Raw genomic sequence first — 14,910 nt, 5'->3', positions numbered from 1 at the left:
ACCCCACAGGTTCTTTTGTTCATTATTTTTGGAAACACTCTGGAGTCTCCTTCCAGATTTTTCCACAGGAAACGGCACAGGGTGAGGAATGGACTGTTCAGTGGCTGTACAAACAGGACACAGCCCCATGATTTTTCAATTGTTCAACCCTCTCGTTGGTGGAGCTCAGCCTTTGTTTTGTTTTCAGATGTTCTGACAGTTTTATAGGGTAGGCTTCCTCTTAACATAGTTTTACCAAGTGATGATTAGCCCAATGGCAGTTTGACTTGGGGGACACTGCCTAATCAGGTAACTTAAAAACATCAATGAGGTGGGAATTGCAAGTATTTTTGTGCACGAAGCCTTAAAAAAAAATAGATTATCGTCAAAGCACAAACAAGCGTGATAACATCTTTTACACCTGAATTTGTAATTCTGTCAAAAGCCCGTGCCATAGATGCTGGCACCCAATGAAAAGGAAAGCCAGATTAAAATGATTTGACCATAATCAGTCAAAATTGCAAGATTTGACAGCGATCTTGTGTGGTTGGGTGATTTGGGTACACGACAATAGTTTCAAAGAGAAAATCTGTAGCCTTGCATCAGCAGTTAGCTTAATGAAACAGGCAGGGTATCTGACCAGCAGATCAAATTTAAAGCAGTGTACCCACTTTAACATAAGTGACTGCAAATGAGAGCAAGTTCAAAGAGGATTTGAAAGCATTTGTCAACAGTTACCAAGGCGACAGGAAGAGGGAAGGTAAGAAATGACTGGGAAAAAGGAAGAGCAAACAAGAATAATGTAGTTATGGTTGTTGGAGGTCAGATTTCTCAGCTCCAGGACATGTCTGCAGGAGTTTCTCAGGGTGGTATTCAAGGTCCAACCATCCTCAACTGCCCCATCAATGACATTTCCTCCATCACAAGATCTGAGGTAATGACCTTTGCTGATGACTGCATGATGTTCAGCACTATTCATGACTCCTCAGAAATGAAAGTGGTTTGTGTCTAAAAGCAGACAGATGAGGTGAGAGTGACAACCCTTGACATCAAGGCTGCGTTTGACTGAGTGTAGCATCAAGGTGTCCTGGCAAAACTGGAATCAATGGGTATCAAGGGGCAGACTCTTTGCTGGTTAAAGTCATACCAGGCACATAGGAAGATGGTCATAGTTGTTGGATCTCCAGGCTGTAGGAGTTCCTCAAGATAGTGTTCTTGGCCCAACCACCTTCAGCAATAACCTTCGCTCCATCATAAGGTCAGAAGCGGAAATGATTGTATAATGTTCAGCACCATTTACAATTCCTCAGATACTGAGGCAGTCAATGTTTAAATGCAACATGATCTGGACAATATCCATGCTTGGGCTGACACATGGCAAGTAAGATTCGCACCACACAAATGTCAAGCAATGACCATCTCCATAAAGAGACAATCTAACTATAGCCCCTTGACATTCAATGGTGTTACCATCACCGAATCCCTCACTACCAACATTCTGAGGGTTATCTTTGACCAGAAATTCAATTGGACTTGCCACATAAACACAATGGCTACAACAGCAGGTCAGATGCTTGGAAAATTGCGGCAAATAATTCACCTCCTGAATCCCCAAAGCCTGCCTACCATCTACAAGGCACAAGTCAGGAGTATGATGGAATAGTCCCCACTTGCCTGAATGGGTGCAGCTCCACAAGCACTCAAGAAGCTTGACACCATCCAGGACAAACCAGCCTCTGCTTGATTGACATTACATCTACAAACATTCACTCCCTCTACCACAGACACTTAGTAGCAGCAGTGTGTACTATCTACAAGATGCACCACAGAAGTTCACCAGAGATTTTCAAACAACACCTTTCAAACCCACAAGCTCTTCCATCGAGAAGGACAAGGGCAGCAGATAAATGGGAATAAAACCAACTTCAAGTTCCCCTCCAAGTCACTCAGCATTCTGAGTTGGAAATATATCACCATTGCACCACTGTCACTGGGTCCTGGAATTTTCCTTAATGTCATTGTGAGTCAACCCATGGCAGGTTCAAGAAGGCAGCTCACCTCCACCTTCTCAAGGGCAACTGGGGACAGGGAACAAATGCTGGCCCAGCCAGCGATGCCCACATCCCACAAATGAATAAAGAAAAACTTGCGTTGATAAGCAGCAAGAAATAATTGCATATCACAAATGTCAGGCAGTGACCATCTCCAACGAGAGAAATATTCAACAACATTACCTTTGCCGAATCCTGCACTATCAACATCCTTTGGGCTACAATTGCCCAAAAGCTGAACTGGACCAACCATATAAACACAGTGGCTTTAGGAGCTGGCCATTGGCTTGGAATTCTGCAGCAAATAACTCACTTCCTGGCTTCTCAAAGCCTAATCACCATCAACAAGGCATAATTCATGAATATGATGACATATTCCATACTTACCTGGATGAGTGCAGATCTAACAGCAGCCAGAAGCTTGTCGCCACCCAGGACAGAGCAGTCCACTTGATTTAAGCTGCATTTAATACCTTCACTATTCTCTCCCTTTACCACCACCATGCAAAGTGGCAGTCTTGCCACCATCTATAAGATACAATAAGTCAGCAAGGATCCTTGGACAGCAGCTTCCAAGCTAATAAACCTTACCACCTGAGAAGGACAAGGGAAGCAGATACATTGGAGCACCATGACCTGCATGGTTCCCTCCAAGCTGAACACCATTCAAAGGCAATTAGGGTCAAGCCAGCGAAGCCCATATAACATGAATGAATTTTAAAAAAAAGGCCAACCCATCAACTAGAGCAGAAGTAGCCTCTAAGTTAAGATGATGAAAGTGAGGACTGCAGATGCTGGAGATCAGAGTCAAGATTAGAGTGGTGCTGGAAAAGCACTGCAGGTCAGACAGCATCCGAGGAGCAGGAAAATCGATGTTTCGGGCAAAAGCTCTTCATTCCTGATTCATTCCTGATGTAGAGCGTTTGTCCGAAATGTTGATTTTCCTGCTCCTCAGTTGCTGCCTGACCTGCTGTGCTTTTCCAGCATCACTCTAACCTTGACTCTAAGTTAAGATAACAGAGCCTTAAATTAATCTTCTTTAAATGGAGCAGATTCCCAACGACTGAAAACAAAGGTCCTGGATGAAGAACAGATTTACATATATAAAGTTTTCTTCCACTGTCAAGAATTAATTGTCTTCTTATAAACGTCATTATAAAGGATTCAATGTTTCAAGTCTAGAATGACTCTTCTTCAGAATTTTGGATCATCCTGCATTCGAAATGTTAACACTGTTTCATTTTCTCCACAGTTGCTGCCAGACCTGCTGAGTTTCTCCAGCATTCTTGTTTCACATTTCCAGCATCTGCAGCATTTTGTTTTTATTACAAAGGATTTTCCGGCCTCTGTGCTCGGTTGCGAGACAGTGACGTGGTTGGAAGGACAGAGAACTTGAAAATTAAAGGCGGTATAATAGGAATCTTGGAAAGGAGAAGAAAATATGGCCTCGGTACCAACAAAAAATAATGCATCAAAGAAAATACAGACAATATAACACGATAAGCAGAAGACGTAACTTTCCTTTCAACAATTAACATGATGTTCACCACGTTCAGAAGATGATTGTTCCTTCATGAAATCACTCCAGTACAATCCCTCAGCTCCAACTATTTTCAGCTGCTGTTTGACATCATGAACTCAGGCGTGAGGTTGCATTTTTGATTCATTTGCTTGTCCTCAGATAACGAGATAGTGTGTGGCCCCATCCAGGCTTGGGCTGATAAGTGAAGAGGAAAATTCACACTCCTGAAATGTCAGGGAACAATCGAACGCCAGCATGAGACTATAACCAACAAATTCTCATCCACAGCATCTAGAGGGCAGTTGGTGAAAATACAGCTCGAGTCACTGTGGACCATAACTTCAATACGTGCCATGGCTATAACGGCAGGTCAGAAACTGGTTATATTGCAATGCATAACACACCTCTTGACTCCTAAAAGCCTCTCCTCCATTTACTCCTTTTCCCAGAGTTGAAATGTCTAATACTAGTGGGCCTGCATTTAAGGTATGTGGGGGAAAGTTCAAAGGAGATGTGTGGGGCAAGGTTTTTACACAGAGAGTGGTAAGGTGTCTGAAATGTGCTGTCAGGGTTAGTGATGTAGGTGGATACGATAGGGGTGTTTATGAGACTTTTACATTCGCATATGAATAAGCAAGAAATAGATGGATATGGACCATAGTCAGGCAGAAGGGATTAGTTTAACTTGGCGTCATATTTGGCACAACATTGAGTACTGAAGGGCCTGTTCCTGTGCTGTTCTGTTCTATGTTTTATGTAAGAAAAAGGTGTGATGGAAAATTCTCCAGTTGGCTGGGTGCAGAGTGTTGGTCGCCGGTGCATTGAGAGTGTTAACCATTCCCCAATGTGTTCAGCCTCAACAAGGCCCAGGCATTGTTCATGGACCACAGGGAAATTAAGGCTTTTGCATGGTTGAAATGTCTTCATTTTAAACCCGATCAACAAAGTATATAATTTACCAAAACACCCTCCACCCACCTCATTTTGTGTAGGCAGACAAACACTCAAATGTAATAGATTGTTAAAAGTTTGATAGACTACTTATGCCTCAGTAAAGAAAAATAGAAGGTGTCCTGCTTTCTTCATTATCTAGAAGGTGTTGCAAATTAACTGCTGGCTAGTTTCCTGCACTGCTCTTTGTGATATTCACTACCAGAGATTTCCAGAAAATAGTTACTGACCAGGTTTTAAGTGTAAACATAGTCACGTGTGTTTCAAAGCCCATGATACAAAAGATTTCAATTTTAACTGAGGCAGGACAGTAAAAGTAGTAATTTTAACAAATTGCAAACAAAGTTATTTTAATTACCATTTTTCAATTGTACATAGCAGATGTCAGAGTATTATGTAGGCTTTAATAAAGTCACTTATTATTCCTTGAGTTTTTCATTTAAAAAGATGGCCTGTTATGCACGTTTCTGAAATCTGTTGTTAACTCTCTTCAATCATGTGGCGTGTTTGTCATTGTACATGACATCGGGATGTCAGATTCCTTCCCTACCACACTTGCACAATTTATTGTAAGTTGCTATTCAGGAACATCCTAGCAGCTGTTCCAGACAGATAGATCTTTTGCCTGAGAAATGTAGATAAAGGAGTCAAGGGTCATTGCTTTGGTCTTGTTTTTGAGGCATGATCACCCATTCACAGGAAGAGGTACTCTGCACTTCCACGAATTGTGGCTTTACGACAAAGGAGCAAATGTGAATCAGTCATGAAATTTCAAACAAAATCTCGCTTCACAGGTTGCATTTTGCACGTGTGCTACAGAAGGATAAATGCTGTACAGCTGTCTGATCAGCAAGGTGTCGTGGCTCCTGTACCCAGTCTTCATTTCCCTGATGATAAGGTAGTGACCAGTGCTCCATGTGAACTTGTCACACACTTAATAGCATCTGACCCTGAAAAATGATGAATAGTCTTAGCCACTGGGAGTTGGGGACGTGGATCTCTGCTCACATAATGTAACAGTTGCTGTTAGTTCCAATGGGAGCAAGCAAGAGCATATTCCTACAAATCAAGAAATAGTTCTGAAAATGAAACCACTCCTTTAAATTGGAAGCCACTTTAATAAAATTCTTGCTGATCATTTTTGAAGTATGAGAAATTGTAAAGTGTTATTGGAATAGTGATTCCATTTTTACGTTTGGTTTTTAAGTTGCATGCACAATGCTTTCATTTCCAATGACAAGCATTCAAGGGAAGAATCAAAATCTTGTACGAGAGTCATGCAATTTTTAATTGGGAATGGGTTTAAATGATTCCTAAGTGTTATAAAGAGTGGGATATCAGCAGACTTGCTGGACTTTGCACAGTCCCTCTCCATTGTGTTCTTTCTGTTTCAAACCTACTGTTCAGAGTCTTCTATGTCAAGGATCACTGTTACTGAAATAGACCTCCATGATATCACAATAGGGCAGCTACACCTGTCTCCGAGGGTGACACCACCCAATAAAGCACTGACAGAATCAGATCTCTCTTGAATAGATACTCACAAGCTCAAACATATTTTCATGGTTTGGCTTGTCTGCGATAATAAAATTAATGCTAAACAAGGCTGAGATACTACAGGGTAATCTTTGTGTCTCAGAGGTTTCACTGCAACTTTCACGTTGCGATTTGGTTAACAACAGACCTCAAAATTTATGAATACAAACGAGAGAAAATCTTCAGGAGCAGGGACTAGGCAGCATAAAACACTAAGTCTCAGACCACGTACAGTAATCTACATTGCTCATTGTGTAAATAGGGAACTTACATAAGTATATTAAATTGGCTAACATTAGACGTCTCATTTTACCGAGCTGAATTCTCATTGAGAACAAGGCAATTACTGTATGTGACTCGGTTACTGGTACAATGTATTAGTATCCAGCCACCCAATCATAATGTGGCAACAGTAAAAGTCCGTGATGTCAGTCAACAAGATATAAATGTTCCAGTATACATTGGTTTTGCTGTTCCCATTCAGGCTGTTTTGATTCTCACCTTCCTTGTCTGCGCCACTGAATTGTCATAAATCTAGCTGCAAACTAATTTAGACATGGAATTTCCCGTGGAATGTCAAGTGGCTTGTGGAGTGTTGTTAACAAACCGAAATTAAGCACATTATTACATGTTAGTCTCTGTATGTGTGCATGGAGTAAAGAGAACCTTCAGCTTCTGTTGATTGCATACAGTGCTCTATAACATTGCATTGTCCATTCGAGTATTTCATATCTGGGTTACACCCTGTTGCTAGCCATGTCTGAACTCTGGAATGCTTCCACTATTCATCATCGCCTCTGCACTTTGCTTTGTGACTTTGTGTCATGCTTAGTTTTATGATGCTCCTGTGAAGCATCTAGGAACATTTCATCGTGTTAAAGGCATTAGATAAACACAAGTAAGGTGCTGTTTCTTGAAGCCAATCCCATGTATCTTTCAAACAAATCCCTGTGCACAAATGGTTCAAAACAGAGTTCAGTTTCTTACTTTTTATGGGGATGATAAGTTGAGGGATGACGGGAAGGACTTTTGTTGCACCATGCTCCAACAGATCGTGGACTCCTTGCCTGGCAAAAAGTTCATATGGATGGGTTGTCTCACAAAGGCCGTCAAAGAAAAGAGGCAGGTAGTGATGGTAATCCAGTTTTTCAATTTCCACCTGGAGAAGAGACCAGTAAGTAATTAATCCGTCAGGAGCACATAGTCAGAATTATAAAGGCTTTTGATCAAGTAAATAAGAGGAAACTGTTCACGCCAGCAAGAAGATTGGTAACCAGAGATTAACTGGGTAAAAACAATGACTGCAGATGCTGGAAACCAGATTCTGGATTAGTGGTGCTGGAAGAGCACAGCAGTTCAGGCAGCATCCGAGGAGCAGTAAAATCGACGTTTCCCTTCATCAGGAATACAGGCAGAGAGCCTGAAGGATGGAAAGATAAGTGAGAGGAGGGTAGGGGTGGGGAGAAAGTAGCATGGAGTACAATAGGTGAGTGGGGGAGGGGATGAAGGTGATAAGTCGGGGGGGGGGGAGGGTGGAGTTGATAGGTGGAAAAGAAGATAGGCAGGTAGGACAAATCATGGGGACAGTGCTGAGCTGGAAGTTTGGAACTGGGGTGAGGTGGGGGGAGGGGAAATGAGGAAACTGTTGAAGTCCACATTGATGCCCTGGGGTTGAAGTGTTCCGAGGCGGAAGATGAGGCGTTCTTCCTCCAGGTGTCTGGTGGTGAGGGAGCAGCGGTGAAGGAGGCCCAGGGCCTCCATGTCCTCGGCAGAGTGGGAGGGGGAGTTGAAATCTTGGGACATGGGGCGATGTGGTTGATTGGTGCGGGTGTCCCAGAGATGTTCCCTAAAGCACTCTGCTAGGAGGCATCCAGCCTCCCCAATGTAGAGGAGACTGCATTGGGAGCAACGGATACAATAAATGATATTAGTGGATGTGCAGGTAAAACTTTGATGGATGTGGAAGGCTCCTTTAGGGCCTTGGATAGAGGTGAGGGAGGAGGTGTGGGCGCAGGTTTAGCAATTCCTGCTGTGGCAGCGGAAGGTGCCAGAATGGGAGGGTGGGTTGTAGGGGGGGCATGGACCTGACCAGGTAGTCACGGAGGGAACGGTCTTTGCGGAAGGCGGAAAGGGGTGGGGAGGGAAATATATCCCTGGTGGTGGGGTCTGTTTGGAGATGGCAGAAATGTTGGCGGATGATTTGGCGCACCAGGGGGGTTCTGTCCTTGTTACGGTTGGAGGGGTGGGGTCTGAGGGCGGAGGTGCAGGGTGTGGACGAGATGCATTGGAGGACATCTTTAACCACGTGGGAAGGGAAATTGCAGTCTCTAAAGAAGGAGGCCATCTGGTATGTTCTGTGGTGGAACTGGTCCTCCTGGAAGCAGATACGGCGGAGGTGGAGGAACTGGGAATTTGCGAAGGCGTTTTTGCAGGAGGTAGGGTGGGAAGAGGTGTAATTCAGGTAGCTGTGGGAGTCGGTGGGTTTGTAAAAATGTTGGTGTCAAGTCGGTCGTCCTTAATGGAGATGGAGAGGTCCAGGAAGGGGAGGGAGGTATCAGAGATGGTCCAGGTAAATTTAAGGTCAGGGTGGAATGTGTTAGTGAAGTTGATGAATTGCTCAACCTCCTCACAGGAGCATGAGGTGGCGCCAATGCAGTCATCAATGTAGCGGAGGAAGAGGTGGAGAGTGGTGCCGGTGTAATTAGGGAAGATCGACTGTTCTACCTAGCCAACAAAGAGACAGGCAAAGCTGGGGCCCATACGTGTACCCATGGCTATCCCTTTGGTCTGGAGGAAGTCTGGAGGACCAGTTCGGCCAAACGAATGAGAGTGTCGGTGGAAGGGTACCGTTGGGGATGTCGGGAGAGGAAGAAACGGAGGGCTTGGAGGCCCTAGTCATGGCAGATGGAGGTGTAGAGGGATTGGATATCCATGGTGAAGATGAAGCATTAGGGGCCGGGGAAACGGAAGTCTTGGAGGAGGTGGAGGGCGTGGGTGGTGTCTCAAACGTATGTGGGGAGTTCCTGGACTAGAGGGGATAGGACAGTGTCGAGGTAGGTAGAGATGAGTTCAGTGGGGCAGGAGCATGCTGAGACATTGGGTCGGCCAGGGTGGTCAGGCTTGTGGATCTTGGGAAGGAGGTGGAACCGGGCAGTGCGGGGTTCCTGGACTATGAGGTTGGAAGCTGTGGGTGGGAGATCTCCTGAGGTGATGAGGTTCTGTATGGTCTGGGAGATGATGATTTGGTGATGGGGGTGGGGTCATGGTCGAGGGGGTGGTCGGAAGAGGTGTCCTCAAGTTGGCGTTTGGCTTCAGCGGTGTAGAGGTCAGTGTGCCAGACTACCACTGTGCCCCCTTTATCTGCTGGCTTGATGATGAGGTCGGGATTGGAGCAGAGGGATTGGAGGGCTGCGCGTTGTGAGGGTGAGAGGTTGGAGTGGGGGAGGGGGGTCGACAGGTTGAGGCGGAAGGCATTGCCTGAAAAGCATGTAAAAGAAAATATAATAATAACTTTAAAAAGGGAGTCAGATCCATAAAATGGAATAGTACAGCACAGAAGGAGCCCTTTCAGCCCATCTGTAACAACATTTTCAAAAAGGATCTCAGAGGATAATTCAAATTAAAAAGATGGTAATTCTTTGAAATGAATGCATTGGGTGGACAAGGTTCCCATTTTGAAATTTACAAGATGAGGCAGACCACTGGGCCTTATACAATCTCCTGTTCCCTATGTCTTGATATGGTTTATTTTATAATAGGCAGTGTCCAATTCCGTGCAACTGACTCTGCAGTCATCTCAGCCATTGCATTCAAAATGGAGGACAGCTGTGACAGTCATACAAAGGAGAACTCTTTCCAGACAGGTTTAACCTTGATAAGATCAAAGGGGAGAGGGTGTCTGTCCCTCATTTAAGGTTTTTCTGTCGAAGTTAAATGGGGATCCGTTCAGTTATTGGACCCTCCCATTGCCTCAACTGTATGTAAATGCAATCTTATACAAGTAGGAAGTGCCTTTGATTTGCTTGTTGGACAGAGTCAAACTCCAATGTTTGTTTGAAACAAAAATTGAAGTTGCTGGAAAAGCTCAGCAAGTCTGGAAGCATCTGTGAAGAAAATCAAAGTTTACGTTTTGTGTCCAGTAACCATTCCTCAGAACTGACCCAAAATGTTAACTCTGATTTCTCTTCACGGATGCTGCTAGACCTGCTGAACTTTTCCAGTATTTTCTGTTTTTGTTTCTGATTTACAGCATCTGCACTTGTTTCGGTTTTTATTTTCCAATGTTTGTTTGTTTCTTCAAATGCCAATACAGAACCCAACTGCTTTAGTGACTACATATATATATATATATATATATATATATAAAGATATTTTTATGAATAAAGTATATTTTTGAAATTAAAAAATGCCCAAAGTGACTGGAACCCATCCTCTGTCCTGCTTCAATTAGTCTCTGGACTTGAAAATCCTTGAAAATGTTAATGCTTCCCAGATCCAGCCTTTCTCATGGCTCTTCATTTCAATCTTTCTAATGTGTCACAGACTGGAACAGTTCTAATCCTGCTCATAAAAGGCTCGCTTTAACAATATAAACATGGCCCCATATTCCTCTTCATCCATCTCAATCTATCTACAGCAGGTAATACAGTCAGCCACACCATCCTCTTCCCAGTTGTTCACTTTGCAATCACTACATCTCCAATAATGCCTAATTATTGACAGAACAACTCTTATTTTCTGTTTCAGCCTCATACCAGTACAGTCTGAGTCACTCAAGGAACCATATTGACTCCTCCCCTGTCTGGTTGACTTGCCCACCATTTATTTGGAGATGTAGGGTCAAGTTTCACATGTAAGAGCATGTAACCTATCTTTTCACCACATTTCTCGACCTACAATGCCTCTGCACTGTTCGTTTATTTGCCTGATTTTGAATCCTAGATAAGCCACATTTCTTTTCCACTAAACATGAGCTGACCAAAAGAATGGTCTTTTCTAACTCACACCTAACCCTTCTACATCCTCCTCCCTGATTCCACTCACTCCATCTCTAGTGTCTCAGGCTGTACCTTCGTGTTGGCAACTCTCATAATTGGACATTGTTCAATGCTGTCACCATCTTATAATGGCATATCTGATCTGAGATGTCCAGGGTAGATTTGCTGCAATTAGTCCACACAAATGTTTCCAAGTGGGTAAAGTATACCCTTGAAACATCATAGACAAAATTCCGACTCAGTCTTGATAAGCAGTAAGTGGGTTTATTATATATTATTTAACAGTTAGTTGCATTATGACTAAGATACGTGAATGTCTCTTCTGTATCTCGTGATGTTATTCAACTGTAAGTACACATTATTACTTCAGGTACATGCTGTTAACACTAAGACTAATCACTGAAGCACTGTACACATTCTGGTGATCACACAGAGAAGTGGTTAACTCCATCCCGGAACAGTCCTTTGTGTTAGCAAAGCTTATCTTGTGATGCTAGTTAACTCTTTCATGTCCTAACTGCCTCATGTGACAGGCTGTTTGACCCATCATGCCTGTGCAGGTCAACAGAGATCTGACTACACCAATCCCATTTTCCAACTGTTGGCTCATAGCCCTGGAGGCCATGGCTACACAAGTGAACATCTAATTGCTGCTTAAATGTTGTGATGGTTTCTAATGCACTTATTCAACTTATGACTTATATTCAACCCAAGTTGAGCCTTTCACCCCATGTCCTCTCCATCACAAACACAACTTGCTTCCAGCTTTGTAACATAGCTCATCTCTGTTTCTTCCTTCTGTTCATATTGACATTATGGTTTGATCACATTCTGACTCAATTATTTTGATATTCTCATTAGTCTCTCATTTCCACGAATCAGAAACATAATTCCACTCAAAACTCTGCTTTTTATTTCCAATCCCGTACCAGGTTCTGTATCTCCTGTCATCCTATCTTCACTGACCTATTTTTGCCTGTCTCATTCCCCAAAGCTTTACATCCAAAATTCCCAACACAGTACATGGATTCCTTCATTCTAGGGAGAATATGATTGCACTAGAGATAAGGAGATTCTCTCAGAAGTTGCCTGGCCTGGAGGGCCTGAGCTGAGGAAAGATTGGATAGGCTGAAGTTATTTTCCTTTGAACAGTGGAAGTTGAGAGGACCTGATGGTGGTACATACAATAATGAAGAGCATACAGAGAGCAGATAGCAATTCTTCATTTAGTAGAGGGATATATAACCAGGAGGCATAGATTTAAAGTGAGGTAGAAGGCTAAGAGGGGAGGTATGGAGAATATTTTTAACTCAGAGGATGCTGAGCACCTGGAACTCACTGCAGAAAGGATGGGTGCATTAGAAACCCTCACAACTTTTAAGCAGCAATTAGATGTTCACTTGTGTAGCCATGGCCTCCAGGGCTATGAGCCAACAGTTGGAAAATGGGATTGGTGTAGTCAGATCTTTGTTGACCTGCACAGGCATGATGGGTCAAACGGCCTCTTTCTGTGTTGTAAATGTCTATGAGTAATAAAGTCAATTTGGGGGCAAAACTTTGAAATGTCGGAACTTTTGTAATGTCAAGAATTTGTGTAGAGTTTGGAATAATATTTTGAGACAAAAGATTGCATTTTTAGTCCTTTTAATAGAAATGTTATAGAAATGCATTAATAACATATGTTTTTGGAGGTGCTGACGGTATTTGATAAACTCTTGCTTTTGTGTCTCTCCAAAAGAGAAACTCAAAAGACAGACTTTATTTGTTTTCTTTTTAGGAATGTGAAATTGTAATTCTCTGTTCAAGATGACTTATATTTTGAATGTGATGCTCCTTTAATATTATGGCTGTGTGAGCATTATTATGGCTGTAAAGATAATGATGGTTCCAAATCCTAGTCATCAGCAATACTTATGAATATTGTACACAGGAGCTTTGACTTCTCCATCAGGAACACTAAACAGCAGTGCATATTTCAAAAGTCCTGTTTGTGCATGCAGTAGGTATCTAATGGCATCAATGATAGTGCATACAATCTCTCAAGTACTCCTAATTTCATAAAATATTTTCCTTCTTATTGTATTCCGCTGTCCTAGTACCAGCAAATTGCAGTGAAATTCAAATGCCAATCTTATAGAAAAGACTTGCTCCTGATAATGCAAATGTGCTCAAGCAAGCAATGATTTGATAATGGCATGCAAGGAAGCTCAAAGATAAGCACATAATTTTACAATTGCTGCTGTAGTTCATATAGCACACAGTTATCATTCTCCCTTTTTTACTTAGAGTTCAAGGTTATGAGTGGTATGTGGAACACAATACCATAGAGGCAATGACAGGGCATTTAGGAATTTCTACACTCTATGAATAATTCAGCCACTGCTCATTACTGCACATCTCGACACATAAAGAGCCCCAACCTCCTCCAGGAGAGGTTTCAAATTATATAGAATGCAGTTAATCCTTTGTTTTCTGTGTAATTTTGTTAGCAACATTGTTGTTAAAACTATTAAATAAAGTAGAAAGCTCGTCATACCCATTCATCATTTTCCCCCATTCATGAGTTGCGCTGGCCTGCAATTTGAATATAAAACTATATTAAGCAACTGCTTTAAATGTCAATCCATTTCTGAAAACCTGTTTGCTTGAAACTCTTAAGGGTTTCATCTTTGCAAGTCCTGACACCTTTTGCAGTTGCTGGATTTCCTCTTGCGATATATGTTGGGCATTTCATTTTCAAATTTCAGAGCCCTTCAAAGGTCTGGGGAAAAGTCAGTCCAATTTTGAGAGGAAGGAGGGAACATTGCAATTGCATTATAGAATGCGAAGGGTGTTATGCAATTTGAAATATGCATTGAGACCAGACTCTTCCAGCTGTGGAAGGCAATGAAATCAGGCAGGATGGTGGCATCTCAGAACCTTTCTTCATCCACTCAGCTTAGACTCTGAGTGGAAGGGCTCAAGTTCACCCCCACCATAAATAGAGTCCCTTAAATGGTCAACTACTGATGGCTGAAGACCTATTCTTTCTTTGGATTGCAACTATTCCAGCTCCATTTAGAATGGGAGTTGTGAGTCTGCCTGGTAAACCATTGCAGTCAGGATATGAATTGGATGGGTGGGGGAATGAGTGATTCCTGTGGTGTTGAGGGGGACTGGGGGGTTGGGAAAGGTAGACCCCAATTTATGGGCGAAGCAATGGCCTGGTGGTCTTTTCGCTGCACTGTTCATCCAGAGATACAGGTAATAGAACATAGAACAATACAGCACAGAACAGGCCCTTCGGCCCACGATGTTGTGCCGCACTTCTATCCTAGATTAAGCACCCATCCATGTACCTATCCAAATGCCACTTAAAGGTCGCCAATGAATCTGACTCTACCACTCCCTCGGGCAGCGCATTCCATGCCCCCACCACTCTCTGGGTAAAGAACCCACCCCTGACATCTCCCCTATACCTTCCACCCTTCACCTTAAATTTATGTCCCCTTGTAACACTCTGTTGTACCCGGGGAAAAAGTTTCTGACTGTCTACTCTATCTATTCCTCTGATCATCTTATAAACCTCTATCAAGTCACCCCTCATCCTTCGCCGTTCCAACGAGAAAAGGCCGAGAACTCTCAACCTATCCTCGTACGACCTACTCTCCATTCCAGGCAACATCCTGGTAAATCTTCTCTGCACCCTCTCCAAAGCTTCCACATCTTTCCTAAAGTGAGGCGACCAGAACTGCACACAGTACTCCAAATGTGGCCTAACCAAAGTCCTGTACAGCTGCAACATCACCTCACGACTCTTGAATTCAATCCCTCTGCTAATGAACGATAATACTCCATAGGCCTTCTTACAAACTCTATCCACCTGAGTGGCAAC

The 14,910-nt window shown here is 43.0% G+C and overlaps 1 protein-coding gene and 1 long non-coding RNA gene across 5 annotated transcripts in view; one reads left to right on the top strand and one right to left on the bottom strand.

Moving 5' to 3' along the window:
- Positions 1 to 14,910, bottom strand: part of pacrg (PARK2 co-regulated) — a 279,295-nt gene that overhangs the window by 81,306 nt on the left and 183,079 nt on the right. For all 4 annotated transcript variants that reach the window (XM_072548124.1, XM_072548125.1, XM_072548126.1 and 1 more), the window contains exon 3: positions 7,027 to 7,198. In XM_072548124.1, the coding sequence (XP_072404225.1) occupies positions 7,027 to 7,198 (172 nt within the window). The remainder of the gene's footprint in view (positions 1 to 7,026; positions 7,199 to 14,910) is intronic.
- Positions 1 to 14,910, top strand: part of LOC140453442 (uncharacterized) — a 121,620-nt gene that overhangs the window by 14,469 nt on the left and 92,241 nt on the right. The window lies entirely within an intron of this gene.

The sequence above is a fragment of the Chiloscyllium punctatum genome, chromosome 27, assembly GCF_047496795.1.
Source record: "Chiloscyllium punctatum isolate Juve2018m chromosome 27, sChiPun1.3, whole genome shotgun sequence".
In the NCBI taxonomy this organism is placed as follows: Eukaryota; Metazoa; Chordata; class Chondrichthyes; order Orectolobiformes; family Hemiscylliidae; genus Chiloscyllium; species Chiloscyllium punctatum.
The sequence above is the reverse complement of the archived record's forward strand: the minus strand, read 5'-3'. Positions and strand labels throughout refer to the sequence as shown.